This window comes from Chinchilla lanigera, unplaced genomic scaffold (genome assembly GCF_000276665.1).
Source record: "Chinchilla lanigera isolate Chin_1 unplaced genomic scaffold, ChiLan1.0 scaffold00028, whole genome shotgun sequence".
In the NCBI taxonomy this organism is placed as follows: domain Eukaryota; kingdom Metazoa; phylum Chordata; class Mammalia; order Rodentia; family Chinchillidae; genus Chinchilla; species Chinchilla lanigera.
In genome coordinates this window covers 22,706,540-22,726,067 of record NW_004955429.1, presented here as the reverse complement: position 1 = coordinate 22,726,067, position 19,528 = coordinate 22,706,540, and the positions used below count along the sequence as shown (strand labels likewise).

Below are 19,528 nucleotides of genomic sequence, written 5' to 3'. Positions count from 1 at the left end.
TAACTTGAATTATTTAGTTTTATTTTTGGGGACTTAGAAGATACCTAGCATTAAACACAAATTAACATTAAATACTAATTTTTATTGCTGATGTATCCTGTGCTTTCTGTCCATGTATACCTTAAAATAGTAATCCTTTTTTTTTGTTGTTGTTGTTTTTCCGGTACTAGGAATTGAACTCACGACATCGCGCTTGCCAGGCAGGCGCTGTGCTGCTGCGCTAAATCCCCAGCCCCCTTAAAATAGTAATTCTTAATCTCTACATAGAGGGTGTGGGCATCTCAGTGTCATCTCTAAGATAACACAAAGGACACATTTCAGCTGCTCTTGTCCCAGCCTTATTATGTAGAGGACTTGAATTAAAGTGAAGGTGGGGTTTGGATGAAAGGGAATTTCCTTAGCTGTGTATTTTAGCAGAGGACATTGGAGTAGGATAAGAAGAGGGAAGTCAGTGCAAATATAAAAATACTTATGCACATCAGGTTCTTATCAGGTCTCTCTGGTGTCAAGAGCTAAATAATACTTAAATCGTATTTTAAAAAGTAGTAGAAAATAGAATATAATATTCATCTGATTTCTGAAGGGTTACAAACTCAGTATTAGAGCAGTGGAAAAGTTACCATGGAAAAGAGACAGTGGTGAGTGTATATCATTTAAGGCATATTCATGATGAAAAAATAATACAACAGACTGGAGGAAATGCTTGTATCAAGTGTGACGAAGTATTAATACCTGAAATCCTTGAAGTGTTTTCTTCTCAACCCTAGTGAGGGAAACATATCAAGATTTAGTTTATAAGTGAACAGAGTACCTTAGCAGATAATTAATAGTACAAGGAGTAACAAAAATGTGGGGAGATGTGTTCACAGGGTAATAAAAAATGCATTTTAAATCGACCTCAAGTTACCCCTTGTACTGATAATTAAAACAACTCCCAATTCTGGAGCAGTGCTGCAGCAAAGGCATCTATTCATTCTTGTGTCTTGTGCAATAGCTATTCCCACCCACTGCCTTTACCCCGAACGTCCTTTGTGATTTCATGTGCTCACACAGTGCCCTGCTCCACCTTTCTCTCCTTCTTCCTGACTGCTTGACAGTTTTCATCCCTTGAGAACAGCAGGATGTGGTGGCACACACCTGTAATCCCAGCACTCTGGGAGGCTCAGGCAGGAGGATTGCAAGTTCAAGCCCAGCCTGAGCAACTTAGCGAGACCTTGTCTCAACATAAAACATAAATAAGCCTAGAAATGTAGCTCAGTGCGAAGGCCCTGGGCTCAGTGCTGTGAAAGAAAAAAAAAAAGAATCTGAGAGCATCTCTTCTGACTCAACCCTACCAAAGAGCAGCCCAGGGTTTGCCCTTAGCACTGCTCTGCAGCCGTAGGTACACATGAGTCAGTCCCTGCATCTGGCTGGGTAGGCCTCGGGGCTGGTAAGGTCGGGTCCTGCCTTAGAGCCTGAAACATAGTAGTTGTCTGACAAGTGTTTAAATTGTTGAACTGAGTGTTTTGATGAATTATATAGTTTGTTGAGTTGTTGGAGTAACATGTTCATTGAAAGAATAAATTATGAATATAATTTTTGACAAAATTCTGTAACTAAGTATAAAATGATAGGATTTCAACTGCACATGAAAAGTAATATGCAGACAGTGAATTTTTAAAAATTAAGTTGATGATAAATTTGAATTTATTACAATCTTTATGATAAAATATACATTAAGTCAGCTGGTATGCTTGGCTCTTCCTTTCTGCCATCAAAGACATCTGACCTGTGGATCTCCACGGAAAGTGGGCTGTAAGGATAGCTGCATTTATGTGAATGGGAATTGGGCCCTGACGTACATTTGAACTTTTACTGTGACTGTCTGCATATAGCATCAGAGACAATCTCATTTTTTTTGTTTTTGAAATGCTTTTCTCTCATGGGTGTGTAGTTCTTATTTTTGATTACAAGTGTGTTCACATTATTGGGATAAGCTCTACAGTTTTTAATGATGTCAAGTGTAAATGCTGATTGATTTATTTAGCAGTTTGTGGATATTGACCATTTGCCAGTGATTGAGATGCAGAGTTTCTTTAAGGAAGGCTTGTCTGTCAGGGACAGTAGATGCTCATGGCTCTTCTTAGAGCACAGTGGTGCCGTCTGTGGTCATTGATGGACAAGGTGCTTGGGGGTGGGCTGGGGAGCAGTTATTTACCAAAGGAGGCTGGTGAGGTGAGACTCCAGTGAGACGGCTTGTCAGCAGGAATTTAGAAGATGGACACAGATTTTGCCAAGAGGAGAGAGGAGGAAAAAAGGAAAATCAGGAACAGGAAAACAAGCTAGAAGTAACTGGCGTGTTCAAAAGCCACGAACAGATTTTAGAGAGGGATACATGATCAGGTGTACGTCTTGGCAGGAAAATAAAGGTCTGTATGGAGAGTGTTTGTAGCAAGGCGAGAAGAGTGCTTCTCAGTTTTTTGTTTCTGTTTTTTGTGTGCATGTGACAATTATGTGAGTATCCCCAGATTTTAAATTGCAACATAGATAAGTTTTATACTACACAAGTTCTAGCCAGCTAACCATATGGCCTCCCTCATAGCTGCATGTCAGTTTCTTCTGAAATTCTGGGCAAGAACCAGTGGACTAGAGGAATGAGATCACTTAAGAAAGCTGTTGCAGTGTTCCTCTACATTTGCCTGCCTAGACTTGGTGTCACAATTGATGTTTAGTAGGGAGGAAAAAATCACAGACCACTTTTCCCCCCAAACTTTAATTTGCGTATGAAGTGGCTGGGGAGGGACCTGAGAGCCTGCAGTCCTAACAGGCTCCCGGGGTGCTTTATTGTTGGCACCAGCACCACTAAGTAGCAAGGGTGAGGTAACTCGGGTGTGAGCCCCAGCTGCTAGCGTAGTTATCTGAAGTGGGGAACATGAGAGAAAAGAAAGGTTGAGGAGATGGGGTAAAGTTCTTGTGGGCACCGAAGTATGAAATTGTTGACAGGTAGAGATTTGACTTCTAAGCTCAAGAGAAAAATATCAGGCCTAGTGATATAAATTTGGTAATCAGTATATCATTGCTTATGGTAAAAACCAGGAGAATAAATGGCATTGTCTGGAAGAAAAAGATAAAGGTAATATTAGAACATATACTAATTCCTGTTTGCTAGAATCTTAGTACTTAAGTGACTGTAAAGCAGCAATGAGGAAGAAATTAGCCTCCTTCTGATGAATAAGCTTTATTTCTGGAGATTAATAATCTCTAAATGTAAAGTTGAGAAGTCTTCCTTGAAAACTTGTTTCTTCCTTGGTTAAGACCATTAGATGTTCCATAGAGCAGGCTAAAAACTCATTGACATATCTTTTAATACATATATTCATAGAAGTAAATGTATTTTAAGGGTCTTTAAAATTGCCAGGTACTCTTCTAAAAATCTGGGTTAAAATAATAGCAAATAAAATAAATCCCTGACGCAGTGGAGCTTATAGGGAAGATTGACAAAATGATTAAAACACATTACAATAAATGCTGTGATAGGGAAGTGTAGTTGCTACAAGGGCACTCTGTGTGGAGTCACGGGATGGCCTTCTAGAGGATTTAACTTTCAAGCTGAGATCAGAAGGCTGAGAAGAGTGAACTATGAGAAGAGGAACAGAGAAACAGGAGGGTCTGACGCAGTGTCCTGGGGGTGATGGAAAGACCCGGCAGGCTGGAGTTCAGTGGGGCTGCCACTTGGAGCGCGTGGAGTAGGGACTGATGGGAGGTGACGAGGTGAGCAGGGTCCTTGACTCATCGTTGGCTGTTGGGACTTGGTGAGGACTGAGACAGTGATGTATCCCCAAAGGAAACCCAGTATCCTGCCCTGGGATAGTTTGAAAAATAGACCTGTGCATATGGTTTTACAAAGCTTTAATGGACTGGCCTAGTAATGGAATGGCTTATAGTGCATTGTTTCTATAGGAAAAATGTTTTGGCCTTCAAGTTGTCTTGTAATTTAAACCTTCAATTTTTACCATGTGGGGACTGCTTATATAGGCAGACAGTTCTAGTGTTTTTTGTTGTTTGTGCTGTAATTGTGCTTTTTCCAGTGTTTTTAAATATGTGGCTACAGTGTTGATTTTTCCATTCTCTGATAAAAGTCAAGGTATCATTCCAAATATGTGGCTGAAATTTTTGTTTCTTTGACCAGATTTAGAAAATCTATGGAAATACAGGAATATTTTTTGTAGATCATTTGATTTTCAAAGTGTTTATTTTTAAAAGTAAAGGATTCCCTCTCTGAACTATATTGTGGTATGTATTATATACAATGAAAGTATGAGAAATGAAACTGACATGGAAGTTGTTAAAAATAGAAAATAAAAGATGGTATGATTTCACTATTGAAGTTAAGTGGAATACAGAAATTAAGCAATAAAAGGATAAAATGCCTAGCTTTTAAAAATACTTTAATGATTATGAGCTCATCATCACCATTACCATTACCATTAGCTATTGTTAGCCTTAGAAATACTCAATTTTTAAAGGCAGGAATGAGCTCTTAGGACCAGTTCCTTTGTGAAATAAATTTTAGACAGGCTTCATTTTGTTTAATAAATGAAACTTCAGGCTGAAACCCAAATTTCCATGTGTACAGCATGCAAAGTTAGTTTTATCCAAAGCTGTCTCAGAGAAATTATCCTTCTTTCCGTGTCTGTTAGAATGCTTTCAGCTGGCAAATAACGAAAGCCCCCAAGTAAAAATGACTTCAGTAGTAAGTACTGTACATTTCATTGTCTCATATGACCAAGAAGATCTGATTTTATAGATGATTCATGTTGCAGCTAACTGCTGTCATCAGACCCTGGTTCTTTCTGTCTTTCCACTCTGCAGCCCTGTTTTCTTTTGTCTTCAGACTTTTCCCTTCCTTTTCTCAAGATGGTAGCTTTAGCTCTAAGAATTTCATCTTAATATCAAAGAATTTGAGATTTTAAGAGGAGAGGGTGACTTATGTGTTGAGAGTGAAGATCCCGGGTGTGGTGGCACAGGCCCGTACTCCCAGCACTCAGGAGGCTGAGGATCTCTGAGTTCAAGCCCAGCCTGGGCTATCAGGTGAGCTCAAGGCCATCCTGAACTGCGTAGTAAAACCCTGTCTCAAAAAAACCCAAAAAGTGAGGATAACATTTTTAGAAGAATTCTGGAAGACCTGATGTCACTAGCCACAGTTGCATCTCATACTTATTTCTAAGGGCCTAGAAGTTTAGAAGTCCTAAGTTTGGCTTAGATTAGTCAAGATTCATGGCCCTCACCTCCTCACAGAGTGAGCAAAATTAGGGTAGTGTTATCTTCATAACCTTTCAAGGCTAGTTTTTTGCCTGGGCTCTTAATCCCTGTGACTTCTTGAAGGACCTTATTCTGATAAGCATTTCTTCCTGCCTTTGTTTCCAACCTCTTCTTGCGGGTTTATTTTAAACTCAGTTTTGTTCTTCCCAGTAGTAAACCTCCCTTTCTCATATCACCAGTGGCCACCTGGTTGCCTAATTCTTTGCCTTTTTTGTTGTTCATTTTTCTCATCTTTCTATTCTGTATTTCTTTTCTTTGTTCTTTACTCTTTATTATTTCCTTCCTTCTGCTGGCTTAGGACTAGTTTACTCTTCCTTTTCTAGGTTCTGCCCTTTCTCGGTAGATTAAATTATTAATTTGAGAACCTTTCTTTTTTAATATAGGCATTTATTATAGCTGTAAATTTCCCTCTAAGCAGTACCATTTTTAGCTCCATTCTGTAAGTGTAATATGTTGTGTTTTAAAAGTTTTCATTTTTCTCAAGGCATTTTTTTTCATTTCTGTTATGACTTCTTTAATCCATTGGTTATTGTGATGGTTAATCTCTTCAGATTGATTGGGTTGCGAAATGCCTAGAGAGATGATTTGATTGTGAGGGTATAAGCTCATCCATAGATTAATGCGTTGATGAGTTCATAGCTAACGGGGCTCTCAGGAGGTAGGCCCCTTTGGAGGAAGTATGCCCCTGGGGGCATGACTTTGAATGCTGTCACTTTTCAGGTTCCTAACCTCTGTCAGCTTTCTGGTTGCAATGAGGTGAGCAACTTTCCTCTGCTCTGTCCTTCTGCTATGATGTTTCTGCCTTGTCACAAGTGTACGATCAGTGGAGCTAGCTGACCATGGACTGAAACCTCTGAAATGAAACCAAAATAAATCTTTCTTCCTTTAAGCTGTTTATGTCATGTATTTTGGTGACAAAAAGCGGAGCAATGCAGCTAGTTAAGAATGTGTTTTGTTTCTCCCCTTTTGGTGAATTTTCCTTCTGTTACTGATTTCCAGTTCCATTCCATTGTTTTTAGAAAACATTCCTTGAATGATTTTAATCCCTTTAAATTATTGAGGGTTGTTTGTGGCTTAGCATATGATCTGTTTTAGAGAATGTTTTGTGTGCACTTAGGAAGAATGTTTATTGTGTTATTGTTGGGTAGAGTGTTATATAAATGTAGGTCCAGCTGGTTTATAAGGTTTAAGTCTTCTGTCTCTTAGATTTTCATCCTTGCTTTTCTAATATTAAAAGGGGACATTGATGTCTCTGATTATTTTTGAATTTTTTTCAACTGTTTTTCTCTAATGCTGGATGCATATATAACAGTAAAGAAAACAGTAAAGGGAGGAAAGAACCCCCCAAAGACATGAGGTCTATAGAAAGTAAAAGACAAAATGATAGGTGTCAATCCAGCTATATCATAATTCATTTAAATGTGAACCTCAAAATTATTATGCAGGGAGCTTTTGCTCAGTTAAATGAGTGACTACAAATGACACACAGTAGTGAAAAAATGTGCACTGTTCAACACATGTGTTCCCAGAAGAACCCCTGTTCTGCCTCCTTTCAGTTCTCATACTATAAAGAAGTGTCAGCCGCGTGTGGTGGCACACACCTGTAATCCCAGCACTCGGGAGCCTGAGGCAGGAGGATTGGCGAGTTTGAGACCAGCCTTGGCTACAAAGTGAGCTCAAGGCCAGTCTGAGCTGCATAGTGAGACCCTGTCTCAAAAAAAAAAAAAAAAAAAAAGAAGTGTCCTTCTTGTGGTCTGTTTAATGCTGTGAGTTTTGCACTGTTATGCTTCTTGTTGGGGACTTTGCTGTTTAAAACAACTTTCATGTATACAATGGAATTGCTGTATGGTGTTCCTGAGCGTAAGCAGGTTGTGCTGAGCCTTTCAGAGAAAATATATGTGGTAGGTAAGCTTCATTTAGACTTGAGTTATAGAACTGTTCACTGTGAGCTCACTGTTTGTGAATCAACAATATATATTAAATAACATGTTCTAGTGCAGCCCACTTTCTGGGTCCCCTCCTGTCTCTCTCAGGCAGGAGCTGCCTTTCCCTCAATAAAATTTCCTACTCTTAATATTCGTTGTTCCTTAGAATTCATTCTTTGATTTTGGGGAATGTGAACTTAGTTCATCAGACATCTAGCAGGTTGGGAGTTATAATGTATCTCTTATAACATTTGGAGATCCTCTATCAATTGGACTTAAAAAAAAAACAAAAAGAAACTTAAAAAAATAGTAAAAAATAAAAATAAGGAAAAATAGAAAAAAGTAGGAAAAATATAGGGGATAAAAAAACCCCAAACATATTTTAAACAGGAGTATAGATAGAACAGGATACTTTTTATCAGTTGATGAAAATGTGATGAGAGACCCCTAGGAACTCACCTTATAGGAGCAGTTGTTGGCTATTCACTAATTTAGTGTTTGTGGTGACTTTCTAAAACTTAACTATTTTGAATAATGAGAACTGACTTTACTTTTATCTGTGCTGTTGAATGCTTACACTGAATTTAAGTAGCAATTACGGAAACATCAGGTGTTTCATGTTCTACAGAATGAACTTCCAAAAGCTTTATTTGGTTTCATGCATTAGATGAAACCATTAAACCGTTATTGGAATTAACTGATTTTTCTATTTGACACATCTCCTGATAGTGATAGAGAACTAGTGTTATTGGACTGAATTTCTTCTGCCGATGGAGCAATCAAAATAAGTTATCACTTTACTTTGAATATCTAAATAAAGACAGTTTTGAATCAGAACTGTGTTTTCTTTAAGTCACTTAATCTAGATAAAAATTCTGCTTTAGAGGATAATAAGTAAAACGTTGTCTGTCATCTGGGAGGCTGAACCAAGAGGATTGCAAGTTGGAGCCCCGCCTGAGCAACTTAGTGACTTAGCGAGAAGGGCTGGGCATGTGGCTCAGCATGAAGGCCTGGGGGTCAGTCCTCAGTACCATAGTGAACAAAACACCTTCTGTATCTGCTTTCATTAAATTTGTGTCTTTGAGCTCATCGTAGTGGTGGGTATTTCTTCTGCTCCCTTTTTCTGTAGGTGGGCTGGGTACTGTCTGAGTGTGAGGTGTGCGGTATAGTGCGTATAGAGGTAGGCAACACTGAAGTGTCCTTCAGGTTTCACCACTCAATAGATAGACATCTGACTTCACTGCACAGCCCACACATGGCTCTGTGAGATCAAGGCAGAGTCAGAGATTGAATTACATGTAAGCACCAGGTTTTTCTAAATGCTGCCGTAAAAACCCATTGGGAAATGAAACGTCTAGGACAAAGGGGGAATTGGGTAGGACACTGGGGCAGTAGCATGAATTGAGCCTACCTCTGCAGAACTGACACACACGGTCACTTCAGCAGACATGTCCTTTGAAACATCTTCTGCTATCAAATTGTTGATCACTGTTTTCCCATCAGAAAGGTTATGCCCTCAAAATGACTCACTTGTTTGTGACTGTTTAGTAATTTCCACAGCATTATGCACACAGAGAAGAATGTAAAGCGTACTTCTTAGCCAGTTTTATTCATTGTAGCATTTCTTTATTTTGAGAACATTCTCTTAATAATCTTAAAACTTAAATTTTGCATGCTTTCACTTTTAAAGATAACAGTAATAACTATGCAGTCATGTTCCCTTAAATTAGTTCTTTTGTGATATGAATGCAAATATCATAAAGTAATTTAAAATGAAATCATTTATATATATATGATAAAAGTGGATTATCTGACTGCTTCTAATACTTTCTATTCTTTTACAGAATTAATTAAAGAGAGTTGCTATATATCTTATGACTACGAGAACTTTGGGAAATAGGTAAGTAACAGGCATTTTTAAAATGATATTTCTGGTAAATTAAGTAATTTGATCTTGCATTCTTGGCAAAATCAGCAGTGGGGCATATCTTCAGTTATTTACTTCCTTTTGTTTTAAATAAAACATTAGTAGAAGCATCATGTTTACGCAAATTTTTATATAACTTTTTTTCTGATACCCAACACTGTATTTTCTAGGAATTTTAGGTTTCTTTGTTCAAATAACTATAATAAGGGTGTTGTTAATTAGACATACATCTGTGGTATATATCAGAACTTACAGCATTTAAAAAAATTGTTTAATACAATGTAGTACCCTGGTTGTACCTAAAAACTGAAAAAAAATTATTAACAGAAAAACAGGTAAAGTGTATAATCTAGTTCATAATAATATATCAATTTTAACTTCTTCACTTTGACAAATGTGTTATGATTATATAATGTTAATTATAGGGAAAATGGGGTGAAGTATATGCAGAAACTCTGTATAATTTTCTAAATGTAAAATTATTTTAAAGTACATTAAAATGTCAGAGTTGGTTAATTTGAGAATTATAATTTAGAAGTAGCTTTTCTGTGTAATGATTTCAATAAAATATAAATTGTTAATTCCCTTAAAAATTCAGACTCCATGAAATAGACATGCAGGGAAATACATTGTTAATAGGTTTCATTTTTCTAATTCATAGGATGTTGTCTTGATGTCTGTGAACATCTCCTTGTGGTTGTTACAGGCTTTCTATTAAATTCCTTTAATGTACTTGTGTGTTCTTTATTGTTCAGCACTCCCTGTTAATGCATGCAGGCCCCTTAAATGGATCCCAGTGTCTGGTGGTTTTTTTTTTTCCTCCTCTTTCTGTAGCGTACTGTTTAGAGACAGAAAGGCCAGTAACGTGACTCGGTGGTGTGGAATTCGGACCTTGTTAGTGTAGTTTTGTTCAGTCACACCTACTTGGGCTTCTAGGTCAAGTACTAGACACAGTTGACCTATTGTTAATGAGTATGAATAAAGATGGACATAACTCTTACAAAGCCTTTGAGTAATTGAGCTAAAATAAGACAGAATTGATTGCTGTCAGATAATAGAAATTCTGTTTCCAAAATGAACTCTAGCATGATAACTGTTTTAAATTTTTATAAATACTACAAGACTCAAAATAAGAGAACTATATCGTTTCCTAAAACTATTATGTAACTTTTCATTAATAAAAGTAAAATAGCCTCTTGGTCTTATGAATGGTTTCCTGTGTCTTTTGCTAACTTTCAGGATTTTAGTTAAAGTTTCATAAAGAAAAGTGAACATTAAAAAAAGCAGGCCCAGTCCTGAATGACTTGCAGAATAAATGTCAGGCTGAGAGATTCCTGTTTTGGTTGTTAATCTTTAGAGTTGGTGTTATCAACTCTATGCTAATAGTATTTCTAACTCTGGTTCTTAGTTGTATAAGATGATTGTTTTAACTGTGGTAGGGAAGTTTAGAAGCAAAGAGAATATTTTTACATGCCGAGTTTAAATTCTGTTGATCATACAATAGTTCCCACAAAACAAACAAACCAAATAAAATTTTTACTATGGTATGCTAGGAGAACATTAGAAGTGTTGTCTTCAAGAGGGCATGAAAATAGAAGGGATACTATTACTAGACAAGAAGAAGGGACTAAAGGGGAGGGCATGTGAGGGAGGGTAATAAGGGGGTGGATATGATTAAACTACGTTATGTGATGTAAAAGTGTTTTAGGATATGCTTACCATTCCATCACCTGTCATTTTGTGGTCATCATAGTATAAATGAGAGAAGTTAATGTATGTTGTATACTTCTTATACACAAGGCTCTTTTATTGTCTTATTTAATTCTCACTACATCTACAAGATAATTGAAATTTCCTTTGCAGATTAGGCTGGGAGAGTAACAGGTTGGACTCCTGGGTAGACAAAGGAAGAGCCCTTTGCGTGTGGTATCCACAGGTCATACTGTTAGCAGCTTCCAGGAAATTCTGACACGTGCTCACAGAGGCACGATAAACTTTAGATGACTTCCAACTCTTCTGAGTAAGAGTAACTGATTACACCTAGAAACCTAGAGCAGAATTCTCCCAGGATGCCCAGCCTGGATGAGGTTTCCTGTTCCTTGTTCCAGCCTTGGTCTGGCTCAGTCTAGTCTCCTAACGTGCCAGTTTCTCTGTCACCTGAGCAGCTGCTGAATACCTGCTTATTGTGTTCTTCATGGGTCATGTGCCAAAAGGTTTTGGCAGCTCCTGGGAGCATGCTCACAACTTGCCTTTTGGTCGGTTACTAGGCAACTAGGAGTCCTTGATTGGCATGGGGACTTGGGTTCAGGAACTCAGACACCTGCCACAGACCAGGGATGGGGTAACCATGCATCTGACAGGTGAAATGCAGCTCTCCAGACTCTGTCCCTCGGTCAAGAGTCAGAAATAGAGTGTCTTAGTTACTTTTCTTGTTGCTGAGACAAAAATACATGACACCCAAAGTTAAAGGGAGAAAGGTTTATTTAGCTCACAGTTCGTAGAGGTTTCAGTCCATAATTGGCTCCTCCAAGGCAGGGTGGCTTCACAGAGGGGCATCACAGAGGAAGAACAGTTCGTGGTGGGCGGAAAACAGCAAAAGCAGGCAAGCAAAGGGAGAGGACATGCCTCTTTCTGTCCCTTACATTGTACCCAGGCTACTGGGATTAATGGTTGCCAAGCCAATCAGTGGACTGATTTCCTTACCACACACCCTAAGTCCCAGTATCAGGTACTCAAGATTCATCCCCCTCAGAAAAACCTCACCTATGATCACATGAGGCTTTGAGCAGACATCTAGACACAAACCATAACATGGAGTAGGCATGTTAAACAGTTCCTATCAATCCTCTTTTCAAAGCTTCAGTAGTGTCAAAACGCTATTATGATCAGTATAAAGCCCTAAGTTCCACTTACCATCCGCGGCTTTCTGCCTTGCTCACTCTGCTCTAACCTCACTTGCCTTCTTGCTGTTCTTTAAGTACTTCAAGTCCATTTGTAATGAGCTAATTTCAGTCCTTTTCCCCTTTCCTACCCCGTACCCTCACTCCAACCAGTTCAGCCTTTTTTAGCCTGGTAGCAGTGGAGGTAAATTTACAAGAAGAGTATACATTTAGAGTTCTCTAGTACATGTAATAGTAGAGGTCCCACTAGAAATTGTGTGGCCTTAACATGCCAAGTTTTGTAATTCAAGTATAAGAAGGGGTGAAGATTTAGAGATACAGAATGGCATAGCTAGAACCAAAAGCAAAAGGTTACAGGATGAGATTTCTACCCACAGTTTAATGAGCAGTGTAATGAATAACTTGGCAACAGTTCTGTCTGCATGAAAACAAACCGAACTGCTTCATAAGACAGTTCTAGCCAGGCATCCTGGCGTAGGCTTGTACTCAGCTACTCAGGAGGTGAGAACAGCTTCTGAAAAAGATGTAAAAAATGTATATAATGTCAGACTTGGGAAGAGCTTATAAAGGAACTCTCACCCTCGGCTCAGCACGTTTGTCCTTCACAGCACCCCTGCAAGGGGACGATCCGTCACCATTTGGACACAGCCAGCACTGGGATTGACCCCAGGGTCTGGTGTATCTTGGGTCTTACCAAGTCTAACATTGTATCTGTTTTTGGAATCCCATTTCTTTTCAGAGTCCTCTTCAAATTCTTCCTCTTATATTTGTACTGGCAAATTTTCTGCATTAAAATACATAGCACCTCTAGGTGACACCTTGTAGTAGTTGAGAAAAAGAAACACCGCTGTTAAGGTTGATTTCCAGTCAGATTGGCTACATCTTCATCTGAGGTATTTATTTTATTTTCCTTTTTTCTCATTTAAAAAAATTACTATTTTTGGTCTGAAATAAATAATGCATACACAAATTCCCACATTAATTTTGGTTATTAAATGAAGGTTCATGGAGTCCCACAACAAAAGGACATTCTACTTGAAAACAGCCTTTAGTTAGAGTTTGCTAGACATGAGAAATTTAGCTCATCTGTTTTCTGATATCAGAAGCAATTTGAGGAGTAATGACCATGTTTTGAATGTTTCATTAGGGGCCAAGGCACCCCATTCCCTTTTCTTCTCTTAGAAAATGCAGAAATGTGATATGTGCACAACTTCAAGATGTGAGTAATTTTGGTTAGCCATATCTATCATTGAATTCTTTTTTTTCAAACTTTTTTTGGGGGGCGTACTGGGAATCGAACTCATGACCTTGCGCTTGCCAAGGAGGTGCTGTGCTGCTGAGCTACACCCACAGCCCCTCTGAATTCTTACATTTATAATTCTAAAAGGCCTAGTTTCTCAGAGCATAACAGGTTAGGAGATACAAGTTTAAAAGATAGTCTGGTGATTTAGGGTTCCCACTTTTGTGCTTCCCCTCAATGAAATAATTACTCAAGAATACAAAGACGCTTTTACAGGGAAGTTCTATACATTGGTAACAGCTTAAAATAGCAAAGTAATTGGGAACAACACAGACGCTCAGTAGTAGCAGAAATGGTTAAGTAAACGAGGATACTATTTTTTGAACATTATGTATGAGTCACCTGGATATCTTGTTAAACTGTGAATTTTGGTTCATTAGATCTGTGGTGGAGCCCAAGGTTGTGAACTTCTATCAGATTCACAGGTAATTTTCATGCTGTTAATCCATGGGCCCCATCCTGTACACTCATATTATGGGTTTGTTAAGAACAGGTGTAGGACTAAGGAGAGTAAGTAGGGCATCTGGGTGCCCCACTCATCACATCCTGCTCAAGTCTGTGGTTAAGAATCATATTTTAAAAGATGATGCAGTGACTCAAGGTTGTGCTTGTAACACAGAAGGAAATTTCAAAATGGTGTCTGTGCTGTTATCTCAGTTTAAGAGAGAGAGAGTGTGTGTGTGTGTGTGTGTGTGTGTGTGTGTGTGTGTGTGTTTCTATTCAGCAGACCTCAGTGAGGAAATACACTAGATGTTAAATGTTGATATTGGTATGTTTACAGAAGGCATATATAATATATTCATTTTTATTTTTTTGGCCTTTTTTAGTTTTCAGTAGTGAGCCTTCATAATTTATTAGATAGAATTTATGATTATTAAAATTATTAAAATGTTCAGGTAACTGTATATTCTAACTTGATTCATAATGGTTTAGCCTTGGCAGAAGCATTTACTTCTTTCACCCACTTACCTCTCTTCAATCTTACCAAAAAATATCTGCTAAGTTTTTTTCCTCAGTAAATGTATAAATCATTTAGTAGGTTAGTGGGGCTTTCAGTTGAAGGTAGCTACCAACACAAATAATAAAATAAAAATATTTTTAGAATAAGGATAATGCAATCAATACTTTTATGAAAAATTGTGGATTAGATATAGCAAATATTACCCTCCAGTATTTACTGCAAGGTAAGTCCTCACCTTGCCTCCTTCTTTCCTGGGAAAGTATGTTTAGCAGACTTTTAGAGGGAGGTCAGTTCTCCTTTTAACCTTAAAGCATAGTAATCTGAATCTGAAGTCGTGTACTTTACTGTCTCTGTGGTATGGAGAAGGAAGTAGCAAGGATGCAGAAGAGAAAAGCCTGATTCAGTTAAAATACAGGTTTTTTAAAAAATTACAAATTCCATTAAAACAAATTGTATTAATATTCAGATATTCATTCAGATATAACTTTCAAGGTCAGGTAACTTTATACTGATCACCATTTTGGAAAGCCTATCTTATCTTTCATTGACATAAATATTAACAGTAGAATCAAAGTATTCTAAGTGAAGGCATTCATGAAATACCTGTTTTCTGATATTAGGACAGAATAGGACCTGAGCCCTGGGAAAATGGAAATAAGAGTGTAACCTCACTTAGCTTATGATTTGGAAACAGTTTCCAGACTGTGGTGGAAGGATGGAAACACAAGAGTCTGGTAGTCTCTCTGAGTGGAGTAGACAGAGGATGAACTGCAGGGAGGTGGAGGTGTCTAGTACTTGAAAAAGAGAGTTGTGGAGAGGAGGGAGTTGATCAGGGAAAGAATTCTCCAGATTTTAAGCGATTCTACTGAGAACCTGACTAAATACCAACCTGGGTAAAACGGCACAAAGCTGACAAGAAGAATTTGTGAGAGGAAAAAAATGGCCAAGTCACTATAAGGTGAGGACAAATCTAGCCACAGAGGAAAAGTTTCTCTAATAAGCCCTCAAACAACTTAAAAGCAAGCCTCAAAAGAATCAAAGTAATGCATAAGTAACCTAACTGCCTTCAAGAAGAGGCCCAGCATTCTTTAAACAAATACAACAAAATCCAGCTCTTGGCAATGTAAAATTCACAGTGAACTGCATCCAAACATTACTATATAAACAATGAAACAGGAGAAAAATGAGTCTGTAGAAATGACCATGAGATGGCAGAGATAGCGGCATTAGTAAGCACACATGAATATTAAACAGCTTTTGTAAATATTTATAAACATAACAAAGAATGATATAGAAGATAGAAAGAAGAAAACGTAGGAACATCAAGAAATAATACAATAAGAAAATTTTACTAAGTGGGATAACTACAAATTAGTTCTTTTAGGAGAAGGTAACAGTAAGCACGAAAACATGCTAAGATTTTTAACCACCATGAAGCAAAGAGAAAAAAGATTTAAAAAGATAAACAGAGGGTCTGTCTCCTGTGGGGTAATAACCAAGAAAATAATATATGATCTTGTACAATAAAACTGGAGTGGGTAGGGTATATTAAGGTGAACATCAGAACAAGTAGTGTTTCCAGAGTTAAAGAATAAATGTAAAAATGAATAGGTTATTTCAGTAAGAACAAGTAATCTTAAATTTAAATACAACTGATACTATTTTGACAGACTATATGAAGCAAAAATTGTTAGGATTGAAAGAAGAAATTGACAAATTCTCAAGTATGTCTAGAGAGTTCAACATCTCTCTCAGTGATTGTTCCAATAAGATGGGCCATCAGGAAAGATATAAAAGTGTGTAACAACAGGAGGAACCAACTTGACTTCATTGATGTTTTACAGAACTTTCAGCTCAGCAAGAGCAACATATGCATTCTTTTCAAGTTTGCATGGAAGTTACCTAGGTAGACTACCATATGTACATAAATCTTATTAAATTCAAGATAATGGAAATAATGTGAAGTATATCCTCTAACTGTCACACAATTAAATTAGAAATCGGTATTGGAAAGATATCTGGGAAATCATCAGTATTTGTAATTAAAGCACACATGTCAAACTAACTCATTGGTCATAATGAAAACAAACACAAAACCTTAAGAAAGTGAAAAGATATTTTGAAGTAAATAACAAAGATATTTTGAAGAAAATTAAAAAACTCATGTAAAAACTTGTGGAATGCAGTTATCCCATTTCCTATACAGAAGTTTAATGCACACGCTTAAAGGAAAACATAAAACAAGCTATCAAAGTGTCCATTTTAGGAAGCTAAAAACAAAGAGAAAATAAAAGCCAAAATTGAGAGAAGGAAATAATAAAAGAGGAAAAAGAAATGCAGTAGAAAAAAAAAGAAGTGACATAATCAGTGAAACTAAAAATGAAATTCTTCTGAAAAGATTAACTAGCCTCTAGTTTGATCAAGGCAAAATAAAAAAGAAAGGGCACTGCTTAATACAATATAAAGATTTAGAGGACATTACTGCATACTCTGTAGCATTTAAAAGGCTACAGAAAGCATGTTACAAAATTGATGAAATAAATTTGACAACTTTTATGAAGTGGCTAAATACTTTGGAAAACTAATGAAACTGACTCTGAAAGAAATATAAAATTTGAATAGCACTTATTAGAGAAAATATTTTCCTGGCTTGAAAGCCTTGTTACCTACAAGATAACAGCAGGTTTATACACATTTTAATTGATGAACTGTATAAAACATTTAAAGCAGAAAAAAGAAGGAACACTTCTCATTTTAAGAGACTGACATTGTGCTAATACTAAAACTGGATAAAGAGAAGAAGAAATTATGGACATAGATAAAATTTGTTAACAAACCAATTAAAAGTCAAATCCGGCAGTATATAGAAAGTGGTTTTATTACAAGGATGGCAGTGTTGCTTCAGCATTGGAAAATCCACCCCCAAAAGTCATCATTTTAACAGAGAAAAGGAAAAAGCCGTATGATCCTTTCAGTAGTTGCAGAAAAAGTATTGGACTAAATTCTGTAGCCGTTCAAGGTAAAAGTTATCAGAAGACTAGAAGTAGAAGAGAACTTTTTCAACAGATAGAAGATATGTACTCCATACTTCCAAATGTTGGCTTAGGTGCTAGTGAGAACGTAAAATGATAAAACCGCAGTGGGAAACAGTATAGCAGTTTCTTATATTACTGTAAGAACTAACAATTCTGTTCTTAAATTTTTACTGAAGAGAAATGAAGACACATGTTCACAATAGTTTTGTACAGACAGGTTGACTATCCATTATCTGAAATTCTTAGGACCAGAAGTATTTCAGATTTTAGATTCTTTTTATTTTGGAATATTTGCATAGACTTTACCAATAGAACACCCCTTATCCAAAAATCTTAAGTCTCAAATGCTTCAAAATCCAAAACTTTATTGGGCGTCATATTGGTGTTCAAAAAGTTTCAGATTTTGGAATTTTGCATTAGAGATCCTCTACTTATAGCAGCTTTTAGTATTAAAAGCTAGAAATAAGTTCTCATCCACTAATACATGGATAGACACGTTGTAGTATGGCTGTGCAATGAAATACTGTTCAGCACTGAAAGGAAAAAGTACTGATACACACAAACCACATGGTTGAATCTCAGACGTGTTATGCTGAGTAAAGTAGACGCGCACACACACACACACACAAACACACAGAGCCCCCACACAAAATACGTGGTTCCATTTACTGCTCAGATGAGTACATGTGCCTAACTTCTTAAACTTCATTTCATTTTTAAAACTAGAAGGAACGTGGGACGTGCACCACTGTCCCTTGGAATCGGTTCCTTTAGAAATAGAACCCTTAGATTTTAGCTGAGCCCCTGGCTGCCCATGTAGAATCTGTGCTTCTCAGTTTCCCTTACTGCAGGGTGCAGCTCTGTGAGTAAAGAGAAGTGAATAGTGATGGGAGTGTGGTCATCTCCTTAAAGACAAGGCAGTTACCCTAGTCTTCGTCTTTTCCTTTTCTGTGAGTTGAGATGTTATACCACTTACAATAGCCTCCTTTGGTCTGGAGGTGAAAACCATGTGGAAGATGGCAGAGCCCACCTGGATCCCTCTAAGTGATTTTGTGATGGTATACACTCTCTCCTGGCACCTTTTATTGTTACATGGAAACAGAAAAATATGTCTGACTTGAGCTACTGCATTTTTCAGCCTTTTTATGTTTCAAATATAAATGCGTTTAAGATTTTTTTCTCTGTACTCTTTGGTTAGCTCCTACATGATATGTAGTCTTAGTTTTTTTTTTTAGAAATAGTGTATGATTATTTGCCAAGGGTTTTTCATTCAGCAGTTATTTATGAGAGCATTTCTGAAATTTCAAAGTTAAAATTAAACATTTAATTCATAACTAATTTTCTTTATAATTTTTATGGTTATATTTATGGAGTAGTTTATTATCGCTTTTGCTTAGGTCAGACAGATATTTTAATAATTGTCTTTTTATAAGATACCTAAATAGCTAAAATCTATCATATTGTTTAGCTTTTTTATAATTATTTTTTGTTTGATCTCTCAAACACTGAAAGTTATAAGTAGGTAATTACTGTTATCTTTTGTGAGTTATTGTTTTGGTGTGTTATTGTCAATAGCTCAACTGAGGATTATACCTTTTATCTGAATAAGATCAATTTCTTCCTCATTTATAACTCATGGTTTGTGTTTGTTTTGACTGATAACTGATATTATCGCCTTAGTTTATATTTCCGTGTAAATTTTGTGTTTCTTGATACATATACCCTTTCTTTGTGATTTCTTTTAAGGATGTTTCCTAAAAGTGGCACATAGGTAGATTGCATTTTAACCTACTGAGAACGTATGTCTTTTAATGAATATTTAACACATTTATATTTATTGTCAAAATTAATCTAATTGATTTGTTTTAAACTTTCTGTCTTAAATCTTTTGTTTCCATAATGTTTTGAATTTCTGTTATTTGATTTAGAATTTTGTCTTTGGTTTTGATTTTTTAAAATTTATGGTTTACTTTAAAGGCATATAACCTGCTGCTAGGGGTTATTTTTAAGTTCTTTTGAAACTTTAAATCTGATAGTATCTATCTATAGTTTTTATAACAGGCAAGACTCAGATGGTGTCTCTTGATTTCTCTCAGTATGAAATGAGAAATTTATTAGTAGTTTTATTTGTTGTTTTGGTTTTAATTAATATGACCTAGCTTTATGCAGTGGCAGTATC

General features: G+C 36.7%; 1 protein-coding gene across 5 annotated transcripts in view; it reads left to right on the top strand.

Annotated features, from left to right (window-relative positions):
• The window catches only part of Znf438 (zinc finger protein 438), a 195,023-nt gene that overhangs the window by 36,169 nt on the left and 139,326 nt on the right, over nucleotides 1-19,528 (top strand). For 2 of the 5 annotated variants that reach the window (XM_005387205.2, XM_005387203.2), the window contains exon 1: nucleotides 9,089-9,126. Coding sequence is in view for 1 of the 5 variants with exons in the window: in XM_013515467.1 (XP_013370921.1) it covers nucleotides 9,101-9,126 (26 nt within the window). In the remaining 4 variants the exon portion in view is untranslated. Of the gene's footprint in view, nucleotides 1-9,066; nucleotides 9,127-19,528 lie in introns of those variants that run through there. The other 3 variants (XM_013515467.1, XM_005387202.2, XM_005387206.2) reach the window with 3 other exon arrangements.